The following is a 27,973-nucleotide window of genomic DNA, read 5'->3' as shown; positions in this document are numbered from 1 at the left end:
TGGAAGAAAGAACAAATTTGTTGGAGGCAAATGTGAATGTTGCAATTGGCCACCTTGATTAGCATAGAATGGCCTTGCAGCTTCAAAGCCTGGCCGTGTTGGGTCTGTGTGCCTGTTGAGTTGCTGATCAATTCCCCCAGGCAGGAAGCCTGGCTGCTTCCTGTCTGGGGGAATCCTTTGTTGGGAGGTGTTTGCTGGCCCTGAGCAGTAAATAAAGAACAATACTCAGAAAACAGGGCATCTCAGACAGGAAACAATCAGGGCCAGCTAACACTTCCCAACAAAGGGATTCCTTCAGGCCGGAAGCAGCCAGGCTTCCTGCCTGGGGCAGTTGATCGGCAACTGAACAAACCCAACATGGCCAACTGTAAATACTGACAGGATTTGGGGGCGATTGCTCTTGGCATATGGGAGTTAGTAGTTTACCATTATCCAGAGAGCACTGAACCCAGCTGACGACGGATCTGAACCAAATTTGGCACATGCACACCCAACATGGCCTAGTTTGGGGAAGACTGACCCATGATCCTGGGAATTGTAGTTCACCTATATTATTAAGTATTTTCTAATAAGCGCATTCATAAAAAATGAAATCAAAGACTGGCTTTTTCATAATAAATAGTGTAATTAACTTAATGCTATTGCCTAACACCCCAAAGCAAAGAAATAACCCAGGCACAGTCACGGACCCAAGCAAGTATATATGTGTATGTGTTTGTGTGATATATATACATTCAATTGGCCTTCTATATCCAAGGATTCAATCTTGTACAGTTTGAAACTATTACATAAAGGGAAGCCACTGTATATAGGTGTATCTACAGCAAGCATGGGTGAACTTGGGCCCTCCAGGTGTTTTGGACTTCAAGTCCCAGCATTCCTAACAGCCTCCGGCCCTTTCCTTTTCCCCCTCAGCCGCTTAAGCAGCTGAGGGGGGAAAGGAAGGGGCCTGAGGCTGTTAGGAATGCTGGGAGTTGAAGTCCAAAACGCCTGGAGGGCCCAAGTTCACCCATGCCTGATCTACACTATAGAATGAATGTAGTTTGACATCACTCAAACTCAATACTGTGGAACCCAGGGGACAAAACATGCACCAAAAGCATACTCTGTGCATGCTCAGAGGCTAGGCCAGTGGTTCTCAACCTGGGGTCCCCAGATGTCTTTGGCCTTCAACTCCCAGAAATCCTAATAGCTGGGTACTGGCTGGGATTTCAGGGAGTTGTAGGCCCAAAACATCTGGGGACCCCAGGTTGAAAACCACTGGGCTAGGGAAAAATGCCCTGCTGTCCTTCCTGGTCCCTTGGAAGTCTGGGCTGGGAGGATGCTGCTCTAGGCTCCTCTCTTCCTCTGCGGCGCTTGGAAGAGCCATTGGAGAAAGAGAAAGAGGAGGAGGAGGAGGAGGGAGACGCAGGAGGCGGGACTGCCCCAGCCCTTTCCTTTGCAGGCAAAAAAACAGCCTGGGTCGGAGAGCGTCCAAGAGAGGAGGGAGCCTTGCTGCGGCTTCATCCGCCCCCTTCTTTCTTCTTTCTTCTTCTTCTTCTTTGGCTTCCGAGGGGAAGAGGACGAGCATGGCCTTCGCCCCCAGCCCTCCTCTCCTGAGCCTCTGCGCCTTGCTCTTTGGGCTGCTGCCCACCGGCGGTGAGTAAGGGGGCTCCAGGGATTGTTGGGGGGCGGGCAGGTCTCTCAACTCGGCCCCCCTTTTCCCCAAACTCAAGTCAGGGAAAGAAGAGGAGGAGGAGGAAGAGGAGGAGACTGGCAGGGCCCCAGGGAGATCCTTTCTTGGGGAGGTTGACTCATCCCGAAGTCAGCCAGACTCAGGGTTTCAGGGATGAATCAAGAGCACCCTCCCCTTGGGTTTCGAGGGAAGCCGCCCGCCTTGAGGGTCAAAGGCCTGAGGGTGCCTCGAACACCAGGGCCCTCCAGGGGTTTTGGACTTCAACTCCCACTATTCCTAACAGTTCGCGGGCGTCATAAAATCATAGAGGACCCAGCTATCATACTATCACCTCATAGAGTTGGAAGAGAACTCATGGGCCATCCAGTCCAACCCCCTGCCAAGAAGCAGGAAAACTGCATTCAAAGCACCCCCGACAGATGGCCATCCAGCCTCTGCTTAAAAGCCTCCAAAGAAGGTGCCTCTCACCACACAGAGAGTTCCATTGCTGAACAGCTCTCACAGTCAAGACCTTCTTCCTCATGTTCAGGTGGAATCTCCTTTCTTGTAGTTTGAAGCCATTGTTCTGCGTCCTAGTCTCCAGGGCAGCAGAAAACAAGCTTGCTCCCTCCTCCCTGTGACTTCTTCTCACATATTTATACATGGCTATCAGGTCTCCTCTCAGCCTTCTCTTCTTCAGGCTAAATATGCCCAGCTCTTTAAGCCGCTCCTCATAGGGCTTGTTCTCCAGACCCTTGATCACTTGAACTGCTATGGAATCCTGGGGTTGCTAGTTGACAATATCTGTGTCTGTCCCTGCCAGGGAGGGCTGGTGCCTTGTATTGAACCTTGGTGGTTAAATGGGTCTCAAGCTGCATTCATTCTATAGCAGATCTGGGAAAATTTCAGCCCTCCAAGTGTTTTGGACTTCAACTCCCACCATTCCTAACAGCCTCAGGCCTCTTCCTTTTCCCTTCTCTTTTCTGCTTAAAAGGCTGAAGGGAAAAAGGAAGGGGCCTGAGGCTGTGAGGAACTGTGGGAGTTGAGGTCCAAAACACCTGGAAGGAGGACCCAAGTTGGTCCAGGCCTGTTCTACAGTGTAGAGAGGCCTCCTAAGCAAGCCAGGACCTGTTTGCTGCTATAGGCTTTCAGCGACAAATGGTCACTGGATGGGCAACCAGTGTGCGTTGGCAGTGTGCGAGAAAGGTCTTAGGGTGCCTCTTCATCTGAACTTTCCCAACATTTCACCTTGGTGACACACTTGGTGATTCTTTTTGTAAATCAGCATCATTTCACAGCACAGTGATTCAGTATTACTAACAAATTGGAAGTTAAACCAATCCCTTATGAGAGACACAGACATGTGCATAAATTGTAATAGCAAATATGTATGGGACACACAGGACATATCTCACAAAAAGGTACTGTTCCATTATCCAGGTGGAGGCCACCAGGGGGTGCTATGGAGAGAAGGATAGACTATTTTATTGGGGTGGAGGAGGGCTGCAGCTAAAGTGGGGGGGGGGTGGCTTAGAGGTTCAAACCCTCCTCCCCCATTTTTCAGATTAAAGAAACCTGGTTTACTCATGAATTTTAACTGGTTAACCAAATACCCATACAAAGTCTATAAGAAGCAAAAAAATAAACAAGTCCCCCCAGAACTGGGTTGTTGTAGGTTTTTCAGGCTGTATGGCCATGGTCTAGAAACATTATCTCCTGACGTTTCGCCTGCATCTGTGGCAAGCATCCTCAGAGGTTGTGAGGTTTGTTGGAAACAGCTTGGAACAGCTTCTCCCTGTCAAGATGTTCAATGTATTGTTGAAGGCTTTCATGGCCAGAATCACTGGGTTGTTGTATGTTTTTTTGGGTTGTATGGCCTCTCTAGCCCTACATATGTCCTCTGCCCAGATAATGAAAAAATACCCATGAAAATTTTCTGCCAAATGGCTCTGGGGCCTCACCAAACTCCAAATCCCAGGATTCCACAGTATAGAGCCATGGCAATTAAAGTGGCATCAAACTGCATTAATTACACAGTATAGTAGAGCCAACCTTAGTCTGTGTGCTGAGGTGCCTCCCCTTGAGGTTCCTCGTCCTCAGATCCAGGGTGGAAACATCTCCTAAATATTTTCCCTCTTCCAATGCTGCTATTTTGAACTCTTCTTGCTATTCTTAGCCTCACTCAAACCAACTTCTCTGAGATTTGTGGGTAGGGGCTATGGAGGGAGAACTGTGGGCAAAACACACTGTGCCAAACCACATCCATGTTATTTCAAAGTGCCAACCTGTCTGCATCCCTAGTCTCAGAAACTGGTTTTGCTGAAGCCGGGGAAAGTGACCTGACTCATAGATCTGCTTATAAATACGTTCCCGTACTTATCTTTCTATTTACTCTTCCTGTCGTTAACACTGTTTCCTGATGATATTTCAATTCCATTAGTGGAAGTAAAAAACACAGATAACTGAATTGACAATGTTAAAATGTTATGCCAATACCTCATTAAGGATATTTTTTACAACACTGTTTAGGGATGGGATCTAAGAATATGACACTTGCATTTTCATAGCATAGTATAACTACAAGTTGGGGAGATTTCTCATCTCAAAGAAAGGCAGTTCAGATTTAAGCTGTTGATCCTCACTTAAAACCACAATTAGACATCAAAAAGATCAACTAACATCCCCAGGTTGTAAATAAATTGTGACACATGTAAATAATCCAGGAAGAAGATGGGAGAGCAGGATGTCTTCATTTTTATTATTGTGCCCTAGCCTCTATAATAGAGGTGGCAGTTCTAACAAATATTGGAAACAAGGAGGTGCTATGCTGTCCTCCCTTCACATTTATGGGTTTTTTTTACTTCCCCAGATTAAATTACTTATGGATTTGATAAAAAAAAATGTTATCCATAGAAATTTCTAGGTCCTCTATATGTCTCTATAGTCAACATCTGCTATAAGTTGACCATGGAATCATACTGGAGGAGCTAGAGGTATCCTCTCAATTAAAAAATAGCAATTTCTTTATTTGTGATTTTTCACTTTTATGGGGGTCCTGTGTCCTTATCACAGGGAAGTTGGAAGGCTGTCTCTATTCTATGGAATCTGCAACCCAAAGCTGCCTACATCTTTCTTTTTGTTGTGAGCCCAGGTATGTAGCCCGGGGGGGGGGGGGGGGGCTTGAGGGACTTCAGCCCCCCCCCCCCCGAAATTCTCATGGTGGTTCGCGAAAAGGCCTTACTGGTGCATTATTTAAACTGTTATGTTTATTCATATCATGATCTGATCACCATACTCAATATATCCCAAATGCATGGGGGTATTGGGGTAATGATACAAAAGGTTTGCTAGGGTAGACCCTCTTTCACTCAGACTCAGCCCCCCCCCCCGAAACTCAGCCCCCCAACCCCCCCTGAAAAAAACTCAGCCCCCCCCCCCCAAAAAAAAATCCTGGCTACGGGCCTGTGTGAGCCACTTATCTCTATTCTCGTAACTTCAACTCATATAAAAGCAAGCAATTCCTTTTTATAAAGTCTTTTTATGGTCATAAAGTTCTATTTTTTCCTCCTCACCCCCAGTTTAAGAGAGTAAAGAGTTGGAGAAACATAGGATACATCCAAACTGTAGAATTACTGCAGTTTGACACCACTTTAATTGCCATGGCTCAATGCTCTGGAATCATGGCATTTGCAATTTTATAGGATTTTGAGGCTTTGCTACCAAAGAGGGCTAGTGCCTCACCAAACTACAAATCACAGGATTTCATAGCATTGAAGCATAGTAATTAAAATGGTATCATACTGCATTAATTCTACAGTGTACTATAGATACACTCATAGCCTTTCACATTGGATTGCAGCAGCATCTCTGCAGTAAACCATGCAATGAAGCTTGAGATGAGATCCAATGGGACCTGCCAATGGGACCTGCCTGCAACAGGCAAAGCAAACAGCAGCTGTGCCAAGAATGCCTCGCTGAGCTCACATGAGCAGCAAGAAGGGGGAAAAAGGGAGATGAGATAATCCTGTCTTACCAGCTAGCCCCAACATGTTAAAAAGTGTGGCTCTGTAAGTTTGGCTGCCAAAACGGAAACTATAAGAAAAATGGAGGTGAATGAAAGGGGGGGGGAAAATCATCCCAGGATGCATTTTGGAAAACAAGTTTTGAAGGTTCAAAATGTTTCAATCAGTTTATATAAGGTTTACTAGACTTCAGTCTTTCGTTTCACACATGCATACCTTAGTTTTGGATAAAACCTTTGTAGAAACATGTTGAATTGCTCTTTCACTTCTGGCATGGAAACTTATCTCTATTCTTTCTGCCTCCAATACCAAAGTTTGTATTAAAGAAGCAACGCCCAGGAACACATCTACCTCCTTAACATAGGGCCCTTCTACACAGCCCAGGCCCGTAGCCAGGATTTTGATTCGGGCGGGGGGGGGGGGGGGGAGGCTGAGTTTGATTTGATTTTTGAGTCTGAGTGAAAGAGGGCCCTAGCAAACCTTTTGTGTTGTTACCCCAATACCCTCATGCATATGGGATATATTGAGTATGGTGATCAGATCATTATATGAATAAACATAACAGTTTAAATAATGCACCAGTAAGGCCTTCTCGCGGACCATCATGAGAATTTCGGGGGGGGGGGGCTGAAGCCCCTCAAGCCCCCCCCCCTCCGCTACATGCCTGACACAGCCCTATATACCAGAATATCAAGGAAGAAAACCCCACAATATTTGCTTTGAATTGAGTTATCTGAGTCCACACTGCCATATATTCCAATCCAAAGCAGAAAATGTGGGATTTTATTCAGCTGTGTGAAAGGGGCCTGAGTTATACCTGTACAGCTGTTCCTGAAGAGGTCAGAAACAACAGTAATAGTTAATTTTTCTTTTTAAAGTACTGGTAATATAAATTGAATTTGTGTATTAATAAGCTTATATTATTTTGTCATAATTAGTCCCTTCTGGGAGAAAGTCAGGACATAAATATGGACATAAACAGCATTCTAAGCACTTTAGAGAAGCAAAGTACTTCACAGACCTCAGATGCTCTCTGGCACTAATTTTAAATTAAAAAATTCTATTTTATTACCCCATAATGGGCCTGGAGCATCTACAGATTTTGATATCCACAAAGGATCCTGGAACCAAACTCCACCAGATACTGGGACTGAATCTACTTGGCACTTAGCTACTTGATCTATATTGAGTAATGTTGAGCAGGACTATCTGCTAATGAAAATGGAAAGAAAAACACGATAAAGTGTCCCTTGAAATGTAGAGCGAACATTCAATATAAAGCTAAACTAAATTTAAATCTGCTTAGTAACTAAAGTATGTTTCTCTATAGTTATTGCCGTAACCAGGAACAGACGGATAGCTTGTTATTGGAAACTAAATGCTTGTTTGTTCCCATGACATGTTCATTATAGTAATTTCTCATTACCCTGATGGGAGGTAGAAGTGTACAAATAGTGGAAACTGTGAATGCAACACATGTGTTTATATCCTCTGTATACTCTGTATCTGTTCTGCATCTGATAAGATTCTACACTGTGTGGATAAGAAATACTATTTATTTTATATTGTCTTTCTTTACATAGTCAGATGTTCCTGGGCCTCCGTGGGATTAGTATTGTTTGTGGAAAGCAGAGGCAGAGCTACATGTATCTCACAAAATGGCTTGTATCTCTAAATAACTTCTCCCAAAGATTTCACATAAATATTAAATAATATGGGGGTGGGGGGGAATAGCCATGTTACTGTTCCCACAAGCCAAATGTGGTGAGTCAAAGTAGCAGTTTCCGCCACACCATCCTCTGACACTGAACCTCTAGATAGGATCAGAAGTATTATAGTATCTATCTATGTATTGTCAAAGGTTTTCATGGCCGGAATCACCCGGTTGCTGTGAGTTTTTTACACAAAAATTGTAAGATATGTTATTGATTATTAAAATCAGGATTTTCCGCGCCATAGTATTTCAAATGTCTGGGCATGGTAGCATAAGCTGGACAGTGAAAAAACTGACACTAAGCAAATAAATTAATTTGAAATGTGCTGGAGAAGAGGTTTTGGACCATTAGAAAGAAAAGCAGATGGGTCCTACAAGACATCAAGCCTGAACTCTCCCAAGAAGACAAATGTCCTAAACCGAGGCTGTCATACTTCAGCAATATAATGACATGATACAACTTGTTAGGAATTATTGTAATGGTTGATTAAGTGGGGGGCTGCAGGAAAAGAGGGAGATCACATATATTCCATTAGATTAACTTCATAACTCCTAAACTTTACACTTGAACTCATCACGTTATCGGTTTTGAGCCTGAAAAAACCAATAACTGTATGACAGTCATGCTATAATAGGATTTGTGTGTTAATCTCATGATCTAACATAGATGTTTAAGAGATGGGTACTGTAGTGCCTTAGGGCATCAGTTGCAGTCCAGTAATTGCCTATATACTGGTATTCTAGCTTTGTGTAAATCATATCTGTTTGATTGCCTTATTCAGGCCTGCACAACCCGTGGCCCTCCAGGTAACAGGGACTCCAACTCCCAGAAGCCCTAATCAGCTTGTCCAGTGGTCAGACATTCTGGGAGCAGAGACACAAAACACCTGGAGGACCACAGTTTGTACAGGCCTGGCAGAGGGTAGGATGAAAAACTTTGGATGCTTTATTTTTTGTGCAGAATTTTCCTAATGGCATAAGTGTGCGTGTATCCATTGTTGTCATGAATGTTGTACTGCAATTTATCAGATGGGCTGTGTACATGATATGGACCTCTGTATATTACTCTTATGAATATAGCATCATGGAATCATAGAGTTGGAAGAGACCTCATGGGCCATCCAGTCCAACCCCCTGCCAAGAAGCAGGAAAAACACATTCAAATCACCCCCAATAGATGGCCATGCAGTCTCTTCTTAAAAGCCTCCAAAGAAAGAGCCTTCACCACACTCCAGGGCAGAGAGTTCCACTGCTAAACTGTTCTCACAGGCAAGCATAGACAAACGCTACTTCTAAGAGGAATGGACTAACAAATAAACATATTACCTTCCTTGTTTCTGTTTCACACAATCCCTTGCTTCTTAGTCACACCTACAGTCAAGAAAAATGTGCTCACAAATTCACATCCATCTTTTACTGCAATAAATATTCAACTATTAACATTCAGAGTTTTTGAACTTGAAATAGTTCAAAACAGCGCAGAGAGTGAATGAGATGAAGGTACAACAGTTAAACCACAAAAAAGTAAGGCTACCCTGAGTCCCCTTGTGGGGAGAAGGGCGGGATAGAAATGTAATAAAGAAATAAAGAACATTAAACTCTTGATATAAGATACATCTGTCCTTTTTAGGTAAATGAGAAAACTTTGTTGTTGTTCATTCGTTCAGTCGTCTCCGACTCTTCGTGACCTCATGGACCAGCCTACGCCAGAGCTCCCTGTCGGCCGTTACCACCCCCAGCTCCCTCAAGGTCAGTCCAGTCACTTCAAGGATGCCATCCATCCATCTTGCCTTTGGTCGGCCCCTCTTCCTTTTGCCTTCCGCTTTCCCCAGCATAATTGTCTTCTCTAGGCTTTCCTGTCTCCTCATGATGTGGCCAAAATACTTCAACTTTGTCTCTAGTATCTTTCCCTCCAGTGAGCAGTCGGGTTTTATTTCCTGGAGGATGGACTGGTTGGATCTTCTCGCAGTCCAAGGCACTCTCAGCACTTTCCTCCAGCACCACAGCTCAAAAGCATCGATCTTCCTTCGCTCAGCCTTCCCTAAGGTCCAGCTCTCACCTCCGTAGGTTACTACAGGGAATACCATGGCTTTGACTAGGCGGACCTTTGTTGCCAGTCTGATGTCTCTACTCTTCACTATTTTATCGAGACTGGACATTGCTCTCCTCCCAAGAAGTAAGCGTCTTCTGATTTCCTGGCTACAGTCTGCATCTGCAGTAATCTTTGCACCTAGAAATACAAAGTCTGTCACGGCCTCCACGGTTTCTCCCTCTATTTTCCAGTTGTCAATCATTCTTGTTGCCATAATCTTGGTTGTTTTGACGTTTAGCTGCAACCCGGCTTTTGCGCTTTCTTCTTTCACCTTGATTAAAAGGCTCCTCAGCTCCTCCTCGCTTTCGGCCATCAGAGTGGTGTCATCTGCATATCTGAGGTTGTTAATGTTTCTTCCAGCAATTTTCACCCCAGCTTTGCATTCATCCAGCTCCGCACATCGCATGATGTGTTCTGCATACAAGTTAAAAAGGTTGGGTGAGAGGATGCAGCCTTGCCGTACGCCTTTCCCAATCTTGAACCAGTCTGTTGTTCCGTGGTCAGTTCTGACTGTTGCTACTTGGTCCTTGTACAGATTCCTCAGGAGAGAGACAAGGTGGCTTGGTATGCCCATCCCACCAAGAACTTGCCACAATTTATTATGATCCACATAGTCAAAGGCTTTAGAATAGTCAATGAAGCAGAAGTAGATGTTTTTCTGAAACTCCCTGCCTTTCTCCATTATCCAGCGGATATTGGCAATCTGGTCTCTCGTTCCTCTGCCTTTTCTAAACCCAGCTTGAACATCTGGCAACTCTCGCTCCATGTATTGCTGGAGTCTTCCTTGCAGGATCTTGAGCATTACCTTACTGGCATGAGAAATAAGGGCCACTGTACGGAAGTTGGAGCAGTCTTTCACATTTCCCTTTTTTGGTATGGGGATATAAGTTGATTTTTTCCAGTCTGATGGCCATTCTTGTGTTTTCCATATTTGCTGGCAAATGGCATGCATCACCTTGACAGCATCATCTTTTAAGATTATAAACAGTTCAGCTGGGATCCCGTCGTCTCCTGCTGCCTTGTTGTTAGCAATGCTTCTTAAGGCCCATTCAACCTCACTCCTCAGGATGTCTGGTTCTAATTCATTCACCACACCGTCATAACTATCCTCAATATTATTATCCTTCCTATACAGATCTTCTGTATAATCTCGCCACCTTCTCTTGATCTCTTCAGCTTCTGTTAGGTCCCTGCCATCTTTGTTTCTTATCATACCAATTTTTGCCTGAAATTTACCTCCAATGTTCCTAATTTTCTGGAAGAGGTTTCTTGTCCTTCCTATTCTGTTGTCTTCTTCCAGTTCCATGCATTGCTTATTTAAAAATAGTTCCTTATCTCTTCTGGCTAACCTCTGGAATTGCGCATTTAACTGGGCATATCTCCCCTTATCACCGTTTCCTTTTGCTTTCCTTCTTTCTTGGGCTACTTCCAGTGTCTCAGCAGACAACCATTTTGCCTTCTTGGTTTTCTTTTTCTTTGGAACGTACTTTGTTGCCGCCTCCTGAACAATGTCGCAGACTTCTGTCCATAGTTCTTCTGGGACTCTGTTTACTAAATCTAGTCCTTCAAATCTGTTCTTCACTTCCACTGTATATTCGCTAGGAATGTTAGTGAGATCATATCTAACTGGTCTGTGTATTTTCCCTGATCTCTTTAGTTTCATTCTAAATTGGGCAATAAGAAGTTCATGATCTGAGCTACAGTCAGCCCCAGGTCTTGTTTTCACCGACTGGATGGATGTCCGCCACCTTTGGCTGCAAAGGATGTAGTCAATCTGATTTCGGTGTTGACCATCTAGTGAGGTCCATGTATAAAGCCGTCTTTTAGGTTGTTGGAAGAGAGTATTCGTTATACACAGCGAGTTTTCCTGGCAAAATTCTATCAGTCTGCGTCCCGCTTCATTTTGTTCTCCCAGACCATGCTTGCCTGTGATCCCAGTTGTCATTTGACTTCCCACCTTGGCATTCCAGTCTCCTGTAATGAAAATAATGTCTCTTTTTGGTGTATTATCCAGTAGGTCCTGCAGATCCTCATAGAACTGATCTACTTCTGCTTCTTCAGCAGCTGTGGTTGGGGCGTATATTTGGATCACTGTAATGTTGAAAGGCTTTCCTTGCACTCGAATTGAGATCATTCTGTCATTTTTTGGGTTGTATCCAAGCACCACTTTAGCGAATTTCTTATTAATTATGAAGGCTACTCCATTTCTTCGATGTTCCTCTTGTCCGCAGTAGTAGATCTGGTGGTCATCTGATGTGAAGTGGCCCATTCCAGTCCATTTCAGTTCGCTGACCCCCAGAATGTCTATCTTTAGTCTTGACATCTCACCAATAACAACATCCAATTTGCCCTGGCTCATAGATCTTACATTCCAGGTTCCTATGGTGTGTTGATCTTTAGAGCATCGGATTCGTCGTTCGCCTCCAGTACCGTCGGCCGCTAGCCTTCCTTTCGGCTTTGAGCTAGCTGCGTCATCACATCTGGGGCTAGTTGAACTTATCCTCTGCTCCTCCCCAGTAGCATTTTGGCCATCTTCCGACCTGGGAGTCCCATCTTCCAATGGCATACCGACATATCTCTGGTTGTACTGGTCCATTTAGTTTTTTAAGAAACTGTCATTTAAAGTAAAGTTGTTGTTTTTTAAATAAAATATAAAATAAGTATATGGCATTATTTACATTATGACAAATATTCCAATAATTTTCTCATAAATCTTTCTGTTTAACATTTAAATTTAAATCAGATTACATTATTTAGAGCTTTTCCAGATTTTTTTAAAAAGAAATCTTATATCTTTTTATTTTTTAGGCTTTGTTCAGGCTTCATCCTTTATGAAATCTTGCCCGGAAAACCCTACGTACTTTTGCCTTAGGGTCACCATAAATTGGAAATTACTTGAAGACATAATAATCCTCCCTGTTGTGCTCAACCAGGAGCCCCTTTTCAGCTCAGCCCAAATCTGTCAGGCCAGAGGCAATTACCCATACCTCTCTAGCTGGTGTACTATCTATCACCCATTGAAAGACCCTTTCTATTGTATAGATCTGCTACTGAACAGCTGGGGAGCCAAACTCCCTTTTTCTCAACAGGGCCCAAACCTATTTTTGAACCAGAATCTCCATTATGTAAAAACCTGAAAATTCTCGTTGTTTTTAATTGCTAGCAAGTCATCTTCCGTGTCTAGTGACCCCATGAATGAGAGACTTCCAAGCCCTGCAGTTTAATTAACAAACTAAGATAATAAGACGGCACCTAATTTTCAAGAACAGTTAGAGTCAATAGGATGTTACATGTTATCTTCTGTACTTTGTACAATTTTTAAAAAAAACTGTAGATACTTTGTGTTGTCAAAGGCTTTTGCGACCAGAATCACTGGGTTGCTGTGAGTTTTCCAGGCTGTATGGTCATGTTCCAGAAGCATTCTCTCCTGACATTTCGCCCACATCTAGGGCAGGCATCATCAGAGGTTGTGAGGTTTGTTGGAAACTAGGCAGGTGAAGTTTATATATCTGTGAAACGTCCAAAGTGGGAGAAAGAACTCTTGTCTTCCTGAGGCAAGTGTGAATGTTGCAATTGGCTTGATTAGCATTAAATAGCCTTGCAGCTTCAAGGCCTGGATGCTTCCTGCCTGGGGGCATCCTTTGTTGGGAGGTGTTAGCAAGTCCTGATTGATTCTTGCCTGGAATTCCCCTGCTGTTTGAGTGTTGCTCTTTATTTACTGTTCTGATTTTAGAGTTTTTTTAAAATACTGGTAGCCAGATTTTGTTCATTTTCATGGTTTCCTCCTTTCTGTTGAAATGCTTCTGAAACATGGCCATAAAGCCTGAAAAATTCACAGCCAACCTGCAGATACTTCATGTCTAACCTGACCTTTATGAATATAATTTAGTATCTCAAACTGTGCAGACAGTTGGGATTCAAGAGATGCCATGAAACACACTAGATGACTTTGGGTAAACAGTCAAGTCAGGCTGATGCTCCTCACAGAGTTGTAAGGATATAGTGGGCTGAAGGAGTCCGTGTTATCACCGGCCTGTTGGAATAAAAATGGCATATAAGCGTAACTAACACATCAAAGAATAAATGTTGACTTTGCTCTTAGGTGTGAGCACATCTGAAACAACATGGGAAGTGATTTATGGGGCTTCAGAGGGACTATTTCTTACTCCCCCATTCCTGCAAGAGCCTCAAGGCTCCATGGGATGAAAGAGTCCTTCTGTTTGTGGAAGAGTAATTCTGGCTACAAGCCAAAATCATTACATATCATATCCTGTTTATCTATCCTCCATCTTCAGTAGCAGTCGGGAAAAGATCTGATCTGATTTGAAGTCTCATGCAGTTGTTTCCAAAAGTTTGTTTGTTTATAAAGTTGCGATCTTTTATCACAACTCATCTGTGGAATCACATTAGTGTTGTCCCCAGTCTGAGACAACATACTGGGGAATACATTGTGGAGGAATAGATTAGCAGAGAAAAATAGATGCTGTGTCTTCGGCACGTATTCTTTAGAGAAGAGTAGAAAATATAGCTGGGGTTTTGCTGCTCTACCCTATTAATCAATGGCAGGAGAGGAGAACGGGGTGAACAATACAAGCAAGAAAAATAATTAGTAGGAGCACTACAGTATAACCTCCAGAACTGTGGGGTCATTATCTGCAGGTTTGCTTATCCACATCCAAAATAGCATCTCTCTGAGCACTTTCCAGATTGTCCAGCACAATTCTATGTTTCTGCCAGAAGTTGACCTTAGAGTTGTCATGGAGGCCCTTGCAATACCTAGAGAGGTGTGATCTTTAGGCATTTTCTAGGTCCTCTAGCACAGTTCTATGATGTGCTTCAACTGGGAGTTTTCCATTTCAATAAGGTATGCTACTAGAATGTATTTATTTATTTAAAACATTTATATTCTGCCCTTCTCACCATGCAGGGGACTCAGGGTGGAACACAACATATATATGGCAAACATTCAGTGCCGGGAAATAAAACCATTAAAATCACTTATATCCACTTCAAAATTAGTTGCTTAAAAACCATCTCAGGACACCATTCTATTATTGTCTCCTTGCATTGCCCCAAAGGCTTGGTCCCACAGCCAGGTCTTCACCATCCTTCTGAAGGACAGGAGGGAGGGGGCTGATCTGATATTTCCAGGAAGGGAGTTCCATGACTGGGGGGCATTCACTGAGAAGGCCCTGTCTCTCATCCCCACCAAACATGCCTGTGACAGTAGTGGGAGGGCCTCCCCAGAAGATCTTAGTCTTTGCAGTGGTTCATAAAGGGAGATGTGTTTGGACAGGTAAACTGGGCTGGGGCTGTTTAGGGCTTTATCGGCTAAAGCCAGCACTTTGAATTATGCCCAGTAGGAAACATGCAGCCAGTGGAGCTGATGTAACATGGGAGTTGTGTGCTCCCTGTATGCTGCCCCAGTTATTAACCTAGCTGCCTCTCATTAGACTATTTAAAGCTTCCAAACCATCTTCAAAGGCAATCCCATGTAGAGTGCATTGCAGTAGTCTATAATGAGAATGTGGACCACAGTAGCCAAGTCTGACTTCCCAAGGTACGGGCGCAGTTGGCACACAAGTTTTAATTGTGCAAAAGCCTCCCTAGCCGCTGCTGCAACCTGAGGTTCCAGGTTCAACGGTGAGTCCAGGAGGGCTCCCAGGCTGAGAACCTGTGCCTTCAAGGGGAGTGTAACCCCATCCAGTGCAGGCTATAACCCTATACCCTGTTTGGCCTTGTGACAGACTAGGTGGACCTCTGTCTTGTCAGGATTCAGCTTTGGTTTGTATCCTAGGCATGAGCAAACTTGAGCCCTCCGGGTGTTTTGGACTTCAGCTCCCACAATTCCTAACAGCCTACTGGTGTATCTCCTTTGGATATGGGGATTGTATTCTACTGCTATTTCTATTCAAACAATTAAGCTATCTTTGTGTATAAAAAAGAGAAAGCGTCATTGTTTCAAATATTTAACTGTTATGAAGGCAGTTTCTTAACTGATGACTGATTTCTTACAATAAGATAGGCTCTGCAGCTCTACTTCAGTGGAGAAAATGGAAATTAAGCCCACTAAAGACTGAATAGCTGTGTAAAAAAGGACACCTAACACACTTACCCTCTTTCTGTCTTTTCATGGTTTTCAGTATATCACTCTTAACAAAATTATTTCCTTCTGAAAAAGGACATCTTCTCCTTCTGTACTATTTATGGAATGACACAAGTATTCAGAGATCAAGAGATCCTATTTGTCAGTAAGCAAGATGTTTTTTCCCCAAGATGCAAATAGAGTAGTTACAGTGATTTGTAGTGAATTATTTTATTTGTGTCTTCATTTTTTTTAGTGTGAGTTACATAGTTCAATGATTGATTGTCTTTATTTATTTTCAGGTTTCTGTGAGAGATGTGAATCATACAAAAATTCTTATGGACTTTTATATTTGGGAACAAGTTGTACAGATTTTTGCTGTGGAAGCTGCCTCAAACGATATTGCTGCTCGGACCCGTCACAAAAATTGGATAAATATGACCAGCTTCTGTGTAATTTGCAGCTGTCGGAAAGGTATGATTGGAAAGGAACTGGCTTGCTAGTGTTTTGCTGGACACTTTCTAGATAAAATTGCACACATCTACTTTATATTGTGTGCCACAGTTGAAACCGAATTCAGCAATATATCCATGAATTCAAAGGCTGTTGAATTGACAAAACAGAGTAGCTTTTGCTAGGATGGGTTGTTTTTTCTGCTATGGGATTTCAGTCTTCTCTTGATAAGTACCCTTCCCTCAAAAGCTGTGGCTTGTCTCAGAGGCCCATCAACACAGTTGTATAAAATTCCACATTAGCTGCTTTGAACTGGGTTATTTGGCCTCAGATAACCCAGTTCAAAGCAGATTTTGTGGATTATCTTCCCTGATATTCTGGATTGTATGGCTGTGTGGAAGGGCCCAAAGACGTCTTTCTAAACATAGTCTGGCTGATAAATGCTGTGACTGGGATGGGCAGTTGCTTGGCCCATTTTAGACTTGATGCAACTCACCTAATTTCTCTATAGGTCAAATCCCTACCACAAATTCACTGTGAGCAGTCTACGTCTAGATATTAATCAGTCACAGGAAAAACTGCAGATTACCCCCAAGATCTTCTGGAATGATTCCTGGTAGTTTTGCCATGCAGACAACTGGTTTTGGGTAGATCCAGGACAATTCAGTGTCCACACATAAAAAAAGATTCCCCCATGTTCCTTCCTAGCAATGTCACTTGCTGGTGATCACGTGGCTGGGTGTCTTGTTGTGACCTCACCAGAAGTGATCTCACCAGCTAGGCTCTGCCAGGAAGCTGCTTCCTGTTGGCAAAACAGCAGGGGCAGCCCCCAGGAGGATAAGGTAGTGATATTGTTGTGCTGTCGGTCTGACTGGCCACTTGAATGACAAAGTAGCTCCCATTTTGGTACATGTGGTGTGTTCTGGGCACTTCCAGAACATTTTGTCTGGTGTAGAATGAGCCTTACTTCTATTCCTGAAGATGTTGGATGTAGCCACAATAACAAATGTCTTGGTTATGTTGATATTGATCTATGCAACTATCCAGATGAGAGAAGCATGATGGAGTGAGCATGGGACTAGGACTCTGGAGACCAAGGTTCAAAACCCCACTCAGCCATGGAACCTCCCTGGGTGGCCTTGGGTCTCAGAGGAAGGCAGTGGGAAACCCCTTCTGAATCCATCTTGTCAAGAAAGCCCTGTGATAAATTTAGGGTCACCATAAGTTAGAAATGACTCAAAGGTACACGTCAGCAACTATTAAATGCAATGCATGTGAAGAGTCCTTGAAGAAACTGCAGCTGGCCCAGAATATAGCTGCTCAAGTGTTCTACAAACATAGTCATGTTAGCATACTGTGTCCATTTTAGAGCATGGGCACTAGTTATTGGTAGATTTGCAAACAATATTTTGGCTATCACCTTTAAATGGCTTGGGGCACCAAAAGCATCCCATCTTCCTGCCCATTCCCTCATCTGACCAATCGTTCTTCTCTGTGTCCCAATGTGCAGGAATGCTAAGCTGGTTAGGACATATAAGAACGCCTTTTCTGTTGCTTGTATTGTTTATCTATTGGGAGTAGAATTTATGGGTGTTACTTGGTTGCTTTACAATCCTTCATATGTTTGTTTTTCAGCAGCACATCTCCACCAGCCTTCGGAGCGCCAATGAAATATGAAGCAGAATTCAGACAATTCCCCGGGTAAATAAATGGTTTGCATGTACTACGGATTCACAGTATGTATGATACATGGCAACTGTACTGTACACAAAAATCCTTTGATTTTTACCATATGATAATGAGAATGGCAGTACTTATTCTGTTTAGCTATCCAGTTTACATATAAATATGTCTCTAATGCCTTTTAATCTAAGACATTATTAACAAGAGTTATCATTAAATAGCAACTCAAATTTAGAAATTTGAGCTTCAAGGAGCAACAGCATCATACTTTGCCAAATACTTGACAGAACAAGCAGATCTATATTTGTCTTCTATAACTCAGCAAACATAAAAAACTGGCAAAACTACCTCTGAGTATTCCTTGCATAAGAAAACCTTTTGAAATGTATGGAGTTTCCATATGTTGACAGATGACACAAGCCTTGCCATCAGACTTGAATGGTAATTCAGCCTTATATTCTTCTTGAGGCAGCCACCAAAGGTTCTTCTGGGAAGCAGGGAAAACCTTGCTTCTTTTCAGTATGTAAAATTTAATTATACGTTTGTACATGACCTTGGAGATGTCTATGGAAAAGGCCAGCTCTTCAGTTTAGAAATGGAGATGAGCACCACCCCTCAGAGTCGGATATGACTGGGCTTAATGTCAAGGGGAAAGTTTTACCTATATAACAATTGGATGACACATCCTGAAGATTGCAATAGGAAACATCATATGATTTTTGTTTTGTTTTGGTCAAAGCAAGTTCATGTGTCTTGCTTTATGGAGGAATAATATTTCTGGGAGTGTGGTTTTCCTTGATTTAGTTAAAAAAATTAATGAATGGTCCCGGGAAGGGATTTCTGGGAGCGGCAAGTAACATGTAGGGCACATATTTCTTCTACACCAAAGAATCCCCAGTGGTGCAATAGGTTGTACCCTTGGGCCGGCAGGACTGAGGACCGATGGATTGGAGGTTCGAATCTGGGGAGAGCGCAGATGAGCTCCCTCCGTCGGCTCCAGCTCCTCATGCAGGAACATGAAAGAAGCCTCCCATAAGGATGGTAAAACATCAAAACATCTGGGTATCCCCTGGGCAATGTCCTTGCAGATGGCCAATTCTCTCACACCAGAAACCACTTGCAGTTTCTCAAACCTCTCCTGACACAAAAAAAAACCCAAAGGTATGCATGACACTACACTAGTGTAAATGGAGTTGCACTAGTGATGCTACTCTATTGGAAGTCTTGTAAATTCAATTTCACATCCAGCTGATTTCCCAGATTTCATATGATCATAAAGAATCTAATGTATCTTCTCCTCCTGACTGTTCATCATTTGACTGCTGTTGTAGATCCGGAGAGTAAACAGGGCGAGAGAATGATCTCTTATGAGAAAGAGAGAGTTTCAGCAGGATGAGAGAGATCCAAAATTGACAAAGCATCTTTATGAACAGCCAAAAGGCACAAAACACATGATGCAGACTTTTGAAACTCAGCTGGCTCCTTCATCAGGCTTAAGTGTTAAAAATAAGAAAGTAGAAATTGTTGCAATCCCAAGCCTGCATTTTGTCTTAGATGTTGTTAGATGTGGCCACTCTCAACTTTTTGGCCATCAGGGGACAGAGACATGGCCCAAAAGATGGGAGTGTCTTTCTCTTGCGGGAATCTCTCAACTGAGCAACTGAATTTGGGGTTTTTTTTGTTTTGTCTTGCTGTGTGGCCAACAGGGCTACCCCAAAGAGTAGGTGTTATACTCCAGAAACTTCATTTTTGTGACTGCCACAAAATATGTTGAATTTGTGGGGGGGGGGGGGGGGGGGTTGGGGGGGGTCGTGTCAGGAGTGACTTGAGAAACTACAAGTCACATCTTGTTGAATTGGTTGAGACTCTATGTGATATTTATTGAAAAACTAGAACAAAATGTGCTGCAGGATGTCCCACAAAAACCAAAGTGTTTGCAGTTTAATAAACTTTTTCCATGTTCTTATGATAGAACCAATTAGTAAATGACACTTATAGCCCAGGAACAAAAATCATGTTACCGTATTGTGTTACTGTAAAAATAAGAAGTATCAATATATTGTATATGTACAAAGTGCCTTTACTAGACCCCACATAAAATATTATATTTATCGCTAGAGGGCCAGATTAGTTTAATGATATCAGCATTAGATTCTGAAGACCAAAATTTGAATCCTCACTCAGGGCCCTTCCTCACAGCCATATAACCCAGAATATCAAGGCAAAAAAATTACCACAATAACTGCTTTGAACTGAGGGCCCTTCCACACAGCTCTATATCTCAGAATATTAAGGCAGAAAACCCCCCATTATCTGAGTGTGGAATCAGATAACCCAGTTCAAAGCAGATATTGTGGGATTTTCTGCCTTGATAGTTTGGGATATAGAGCTGTGTGGAAGGACCCTGGGTTGCTGTGAATTTTCCGGGCTGTATGGCATGTTCCAGAAACATTGTCTCCTGATGTTTCGCCCACATCTATGGCAGGCATCCTCACAGGTTGTGATGTGTCTTGGAAACTAGGCAAGTGAGATTTATATATCTGTGGAATGTTGAAGGTAGGAGAAAGAACTCTTGTCTGCTTGGCAATTGGCCACCTTGATTAGCATTGAATGGCCTTGCAGCTTCAAAGCCTGGCTACTTCCTACCTGGGGGAATCCTTTGTTGAGAGGTCCTGATTGTTTCCTGCCTGAAATTCCCTGGATTTTTTTAGTGTTGTTCTTTATTTACTGTCCTGATTTTAGAATTTTAGATTTTTTTAAAATACTGGTAGCCAGATTTTGTTCATTTTCATTGTTTCCTCCTTTTTGTTGAAATTGTCCACATGCTTGTGGATTTCAGTGGCTTCCCTTTGTCTGACATGGTGGTTGCTAGAATGGTCCAGCATTTCTGTGTTCTCAAATAATATGCTGTGTCCAGGTTGGTTCCTCACCCAAGAATAGTTCATTCTTCTTAACACATTGCAAAGACATGCCTGTATGCAGAAACCATTCTATTTATTGAATTGGGTTTTCCACCTTTTTTCAGGCTTCCCTAAATTCATTACATCAATTCTAAGATTTGACTCCCTAAAGTAGTAGTTTTGTGTGGTTTTTCCTGATTACAGTAGAGTCTCGCTTATCCAACTTTCACCCATCCAGCATTCTGTATTATCCTGCCTGGATCCACAGCTGTTTCAATAATAATATAATAATAAACTTTATTTCTACCCCGCCACCATCTCCCTGACGGGGACTCGGAGCGGCTTACATGGGGCCAAGCCCGGACAACATAATACAGCAATAAAATCAAAACATAATACAGAAATAAAATCAAAACATATACAACAACAACAACAACATCAAAATGACAATTAAAAAGGAAAAAATAATCATAAAATAAACATTCCAGTAAACACAATCACGGTAATGAAGACAATGGGCGGGCCACATATTCAGGATGAAAAACAGTTTACAAACTACAATAAGATAAAATAGGAGCAGGACGTTTATATGGAACTTATAAAAACACACAGAGTTGTGAGCCTGAACATCCTATTTGGAGGGCACAAACCCCATTGGCAGAAAACATTGAGGGGTGCAAAATATCATGCTGTGCACTTATTCACCAAAGGCACAGCGGAAAATCCAGGTTTTGAGGTTCTTTTTAAACGTTTCTAGTGAAGGGGCTTTCTTGAGTTCCAAAGTCAGGGGGCCATAGAAGAGAAAGCTCTCTCTCTCTTGTGCCCACAAGATGAGCTTGTGAGATTGGTAGAGGCGAAAGGAGGACCTCCCCCAAGGAACGGAGGGCCCGGGTTGGAACGTGGAGAGAGATAAGGTCACGAAGGTAGGCGGGTCCCAAACCGTTTAGGGCTTTATTGGTGATAACCTGTACCTTGAATTGGGACTGGAAAATAAATGGCAGCCAGTGGAGCTCCTTAAACAGGGGAGTTGACCGCTCCCTGTAGGATGCCCCAGTTATTAATCTGGCTGCCGAACGTTGGACAGTATGTAGTTTCCGGGCTGTCTTCAAGGGTAGCCCCACGTAGAGAGCATTACAGTAGTCCAGTCTAGAGGTAACTAAGGCATGGACCACCATGGTCAAATCAGACTTCGTGAGGTTTGATCGCAGCTGGCGCACAAGTTTTAATTGTGCAAAGGCCCTCCTGGCAAATTTGTAAATACAGCAATTACTACATAACTTTATCATGAATTGAACTACTTTTTCTGTTGATTTGTTGTAAAACATGATGTTTTGGTGCTTAATTTGTAAAATCCTAACATAATTTGACATTTAATAGGCTTTTCCTTAATTCCTCATTATTATCCAACATTTTCGCTTATTCAACATTCTGCCGGCCCATTTATGTTGGATAAGCGAGACTCTACTGAATAACTTTGACCAACTTTATGCTCAGTTGTTGTTCAGCCATACTTGTGCCTATCTGTGGTGTCCCCATCTGCTGAAGCTGGAGGATATGGGACTCTTTTTCCTTCTTTGCTTTTGTATGATTTGTGTACAGCTCCTTCACAGTATTTTGTAGCAGTGATGTTGCATTGGACAGCTGTATTTGAAATGGTTCTATTTCAATGTACTATATAAATCTGAGAATATTTGACAGTTCTTTTTCTCTGCCATCTGGCAGGGCTCTGTGCCTTTAAGGAGGCTTTTTCTCTGGGTTGAAAGAGGAGTGCCCAAGGAGGCTTTCTGTGTTTTCCTGTTGATGTCACCACAAACTGAGCAGCAGTGGAGACTTGAGCACACCCCCAGAAATGCAATGAGTTTCGTTTCTTGATAGAAAAGGGAGGTTTTTAGAGAGAAAGAAAGACTGAAGAGCCGGGATTTAGAGTTTTTCCGGGAATTGAAAATGGGGTAAGCTTTCCTTGTCTTGTTTGCTGCCATCTTTTCACTCCCATTATAAACTACTGTATGAAGCTGGGGATTTACTACAGAGCTTTAGGTTGCTTAATTGTAAAGCGTGGCACTATAGATGTATTTTCTAGTTCATTGTTTTGACATAAAGTTCCGCCAAATACTGACATAAAACCAAACAATGGCCTTATGTATGCATGATAGTTTTTAAAAGAGGAACACCATTCAGTCTGTAAAATCTTTAATCTACTTCATTGGACAGGTAAAGGAAACATACTAACTCAACGAACAAAAACAATGAATCATTGCTTAATAACTAATCCCACTAAATCCATCTGAAAGTAATTATTTTTGGAGCTCTCTATTGAAATCAACTTCACTAGAAATGTAAAGGATCTAAGGTTGGAAAAAAGGAGATTCTGTAATCTTTAAATAAGAAATTGTTAAAATAGCTTTATGACAAATTATAACCTTTCAGCTGCTTTCGGGTTGTGCTTGTTTTAAGCAAAAATTAGCAAAGTATAAACTGTTTTGTTGAAATAAGTGTTTTCTAATGGGAATATTTATATCAAATGTATTTTTCTTGTTAAATGCTTATTCTTAATGAAACAGATCAATGGCAATGCGCAGCAGATTCCTAAACTAATCAATCTAATAGGAATAGCTCTTGGTGACAATAAGTGTTAGGACTTCGAAGAGCTGTTGTGAATCCCTAAACCAGTGTTTCCCAACCTTCCTAATGCCATGACCCCTTAATACAGTTCCTCATGTTGTGTTGACCCCCCAACCATAAAATTATTTTCGTTGCTACTTCATAACTGTAATTTTGCTACTCTCATGAATTGTAATGTAAATATCTGATATGCAAGATGTATTTTCATTCACTGGACCAAATTTGGCACAAATACCTGATACACCCAAATTTGAATACTGGTGTGATTGGGAGGGGTGGAATTGATTTTGTTATTTGGTAGTTGTAGTTGCTGGGATTTATAGTTCACTACAATCAAAGAACATTCTGAACTCCACCAATGATGGAATTGAACCAATCTTTGCACACAGAACTCCCATGACCATCGAAAAATACTGGAAGGGTTTGGTGGGCATTGACCTTGAGTTTTGGAGTTGTAGTTCACCTACATCCAGAGAGCACTGTGGACTGAAACAATGATGGATCTGGACCAGACTTCGCATGAATTCTCAATATGCCCAAATATGAACACTGGTGGAGTGGGAAAATAGACCTTGGCATTTGGGAGTTGTAGTTGCTGGGATTTATAGCTCACCTAAAATTAAAGAGCATTCTGAACTCCACCAACGATAGAATTGAACCAAACATCCGACACAGAACCCCCACAGAACCTCACACGCTCTCCCTCGCCTGTGCATGTGCACCATGCTGCTATGCACTGAGCACACCTGCTCTCCCCCCCTCCACTTGGAGTCTCAGAAACAGCCCTTCCTTTGTGTGAGAGGCTGGCCAATCACAGCAGAAGAGGGCTTTTGTTGGGGGGATTCACTGTCTGTTTCCAAAAAGGAAAAGAAGGATAGGCTGAGAGATCTTCAGCCTTCTCTGCCAAATGGATTCCTAAGACCATCAGAAATATGTGTTTTCTGATGGTCTTTGGTGACCTCTCTGAAACCTCCTCGCACCCCCCCCCCCCCGGATCCCAACACCCCAGGTTGAGAAACTCTGCCCTAAACCTTTGCCTTGTTGTTTTTAATAAAAAGTGTATATCATGCTTAAGTAGCAAGTGTGTATTTATCAGTTATATTTTCTCAGGTCTTGCTTTTAGATTCTATTGATACTATAAACAGAGCCAAAACAAACAAAAAGGCAAACTAAAGTAAAGCAAATAAGCAGGTAGGGAGAGGACAGTGAAGCATTTGCAGTTTGTGGGGATGTCATTAATAAATTACCTTTACATGCAGTTAGGTGTAGCATGGTATAAGGGGAACACATGTAATCCTCCACTGGCACTCCTATCAATGGCTGAGCTGGCTGGGTCAAATGGAAAGTACAGTCCAGCAACCCGTGGAAGGCCCTGAGCTCTGCCCTGTGGGATAGAATTGTGATCTGAGGGATGCAGTTAAATGCTAGCAAGGATATGCCATTGGGGGAGTATCTTCTACATTAACATTTATGGTAACCAAATGAATGCATCTAAGGCCAAACCTCCACATTTGTAGGTTTAACTTTTGCAGTTCCTAAGAAATCCCTTCAGGGTGATTCTGTGGTCAACTTCTTCTGGATATTGAGCATAGAACCAAGCTAGAGGATGTAGTACTGTTTTGACGGTGAATGTTAGTTCTGCTTTCAGAAGCATGTTTATATTGACAGTGGCCTCTGTCCAGAATTGGCAAATAAACACACAGTCCTTTTTTGTATGTTTAGGCATCTTTTTGTAACATTGTATAACCTATTTCTGAAATTATCATTAAGAAGTAGGGATGGAAAAATAGTTGCATTACCCAAAGTGGTGTGAGTTTTACAAAGTTATCTAATTTGTCGTCTGGGAGACTATAAAAAGCATATACATAATATAATATTTCCTGCCATTGAGAGGAAACTGCAAGCATCACGTTCCTCCTATTTATGTCCAACTAAATGTGCATAACTAAAAATGTGCTATCTTTGGAAAATGTGCACTATATTTTTTCTTTAATGTGAAAATGCATAACAATATATTTAAAAGAGGTAACAAAATATGTACATTAAGAAAAGTGCCTACCAAAATATGCAGACATTTCTATTCAGGAACGAAAAAAAGTCTTCAAACCAGATATGAAATAGAAAGGAAGTAACTGACAGTGTGCTTTGAGAAATAAAATCAAGGAGAATTTTTACATCTCTATAAATGAGACCTGCAGACCCATGTAGAATTGGTTTCAATTTATTTTAATGATATTTTTATACCTTATTGCTTTAATTGTCTAATTAGCTTGTTATATGTATCGTCAAAGGCTTTCATGGCCAGAATCACTGGGTTGTTGTGGGCTTTTCGGGTTGTATGGCCATGTTCTAGAAGCATTCTCTCCTGACGTTTCGCCCGCATCTGTGTCAAGCATCCTTACAGGTTGTGAGGTTCACAACCTTTGAGGATGCTTGCCACAGATGCAGGAAAACGTCAGGAGAGAATGCTTCTAGAAAATGGCCATACAACCCGAAAAATCTACAACAACCCAGCTTGTAATATGTGTATCTGCGTTTTTAATTCTGTTTTTATTTGGTTAACTCTGTTATTATTGGGCCTGGTCCTGCTTGTAAGCGGCCCTGAGTCCCTTTGGGGAGATGGTGGTGGGATATAAAAATAAAGTTTTATGATGATGATAATGCAAGCAATAAAATAATAAATGTTTTGATAAGGAAAAGCAATTTGTATTCAGGAAACAATATAAGGAAGGGTGCCAAACCCTTTCTTGACCAGCCACCATTTATTCCCTGCAGTGTCCTTATCCTCAACTACTTTTTCCAAAAAAACATCTAGTGTTACTGTACACACTGAGGCCATAAATCTTGGAGGATGTAGATTTGAAAGAGTCAGAATGGGAAAGCTCTTCTCTGTAGCAGCTTACCTTCACATACATGTTTTGCAATGAAGAAGCATCTGGCAAGCTAGTGTTACTCAAGAGCTGCACTGAAAAATAGTAATATGTAGAATTTGAAAAACACTCAGGGTACATCCTAGCCTCTAGTCTCTGCAAGCTGATGGCAATCCAAGGATGCCAGTTTGGATGAAGAGATCTTATGGCAAGTGAAGAGAGTGTCTGTGGTGTCCTTCATACCCACTTACAAGCTAATATACTTGTTCAGCTCTGCCACAGCTGTATGGCCATGCGAGTGGAGCACCAAACAGGACATTAAAGTGCAACCCTGGCAAGCCCTTCCTCTTGTGTCCTCTCAAAGAAATGTAGTGTCCAGGCCAGCTCCTTACATATTTTGGGTCAACAGTGTGATGTAATAGGGCAGCTAAAAAAGCCAGTGTGATTCTAGGATGCATCAACACATTTGAGGGTAATAATAATACTATCACTATTTTGACTGTGTACACAGCAGCCTCAGGCGGGCAGAGCACCAGTGATTTCTCTTGCTAGCTGGCTAGTGAAACTAGCTGCTGTGTAGGCTTCAGGAAGTGGTTGGTTGTTCAGAGCACTAATCTCCCTCACCAACCTCCTCAACTGTCTCTCAAAGTTTCTTGCTCTGTAGTGCAGGAAGTGGTTGGTGGGGGTGAGGTATTGGTGTTGCTTCTCCCCTGCCCTGCCCCTTTGAAGCCCCATGTAGATGTCTTTGACTTCAGAACGGGCCGAGTACAAGCAATGGCTCTTGCCAACTGTTGTCCAAAATCCATGGGGCTGCATGTGAATGTGTATGGTGGGGGAGGGCACCGGTTGTGATCAATCACCCCCCTTCCTCCTGAAGCATGGGGCCACTATGTGAATGTTCTTCCAAAATGCATTCAAGGATGATTTTTTTTCTTTCACTATCCTCTACTTGTCTAATAATTTCTATTTTTTTGGTAGCCAAGCCTATAGGCTGGCAGGCCTATAAGTTTGGCTACTGTAGTATGCCCATATTATTAAAACTGGGCATAAAAAGGTGGCTAGTTTCATTTTAGAATATCACTTAATCCTGTTAAGAGAATCTTATGGCTAAACAATGTGGCAGACTTATAAAGCTTTGTTTTGGTCATCAGTTTTAGCTGAAAGCATAACTTACTCCCAGTCATTTATTCTCAGCCTGACAGCAGACAGACAAATAAATATTGTTATGACATGACCTTCTGTCTGCTGATGTAAATAGGTAGTAGTAGTGGTTACAACTATTGCTATTACCAACAGCAGCTATTCACACAAACAGATAAAAGATCTGATAATAGTGATCACTGAGAAGGTGAAGACTGTTTCCAATCAAAGTAGATAACACTTTATCCTTTCTTGTGTTGTTTTGGGCCATCACTCCACTTTCTCATACCATTGACAATGTTGAGTGGGGCTTTCAGATCAAAAACGTCTGGAAAGCATGCCAATCTGTAGCAGGCGCAGTTCCTGAGGAGTTGGCTTCTGCCTGAATAAGAAAAGGGAGTGCCTCTTTCAAGATTGTGCCTGCCCATGACAGTTTTTAAACAAATGCTTTCGGGTGTTGTTGTTTTTTTTTTTAAGTACATTATTAGCCTCATTACTTCTCATATGTCTTTTTAATTGTGACTGCAATCCTCTGCAGACTTCCCTGGGAGTAAACATTGTTGAACTCAGTAGTGCTTTTTAAAATAGATGTGCATAGGATCACCCTGGAAGCATATGCAACAAATTTACCTGGTTGATTTACAAGCTGAATAATGAGGATGCTTGCCATAGATGCTTTTAGATACTTTTAGAAAAATCTATGTGATCCCCAAGTCAGCTTGCAGCCTATTGTAGAAT

The 27,973-nt window shown here is 42.2% G+C and overlaps 1 protein-coding gene across 4 annotated transcripts in view; it reads left to right on the top strand.

Annotated features, from left to right (window-relative positions):
• Positions 1 to 1,416: 1,416 nt before the first annotated feature.
• Positions 1,417 to 27,973, top strand: part of SHISA5 (shisa family member 5) — a 39,951-nt gene continuing 13,394 nt past the window's right edge. Inside the window, exons 1-3 of one of the 4 annotated variants that reach the window (XM_060765899.2) lie at positions 1,417 to 1,638; positions 15,870 to 16,041; positions 17,659 to 17,721. In XM_060765899.2, the coding sequence (XP_060621882.2) occupies positions 1,569 to 1,638; positions 15,870 to 16,041; positions 17,659 to 17,721 (305 nt within the window). In that variant the 5' untranslated portion in view covers positions 1,417 to 1,568. Of the gene's footprint in view, positions 1,639 to 15,869; positions 16,042 to 17,655; positions 17,722 to 27,973 lie in introns of all 4 variants that reach the window. The other 3 variants (XM_060765898.2, XM_067463595.1, XM_067463594.1) reach the window with 3 other exon arrangements.

This window comes from Anolis sagrei, chromosome 2 (genome assembly GCF_037176765.1).
Source record: "Anolis sagrei isolate rAnoSag1 chromosome 2, rAnoSag1.mat, whole genome shotgun sequence".
In the NCBI taxonomy this organism is placed as follows: domain Eukaryota; kingdom Metazoa; phylum Chordata; class Lepidosauria; order Squamata; family Dactyloidae; genus Anolis; species Anolis sagrei.
Note: the sequence above shows the minus strand (reverse complement) of the source record. Positions and strands in the feature narration are given on the sequence as shown.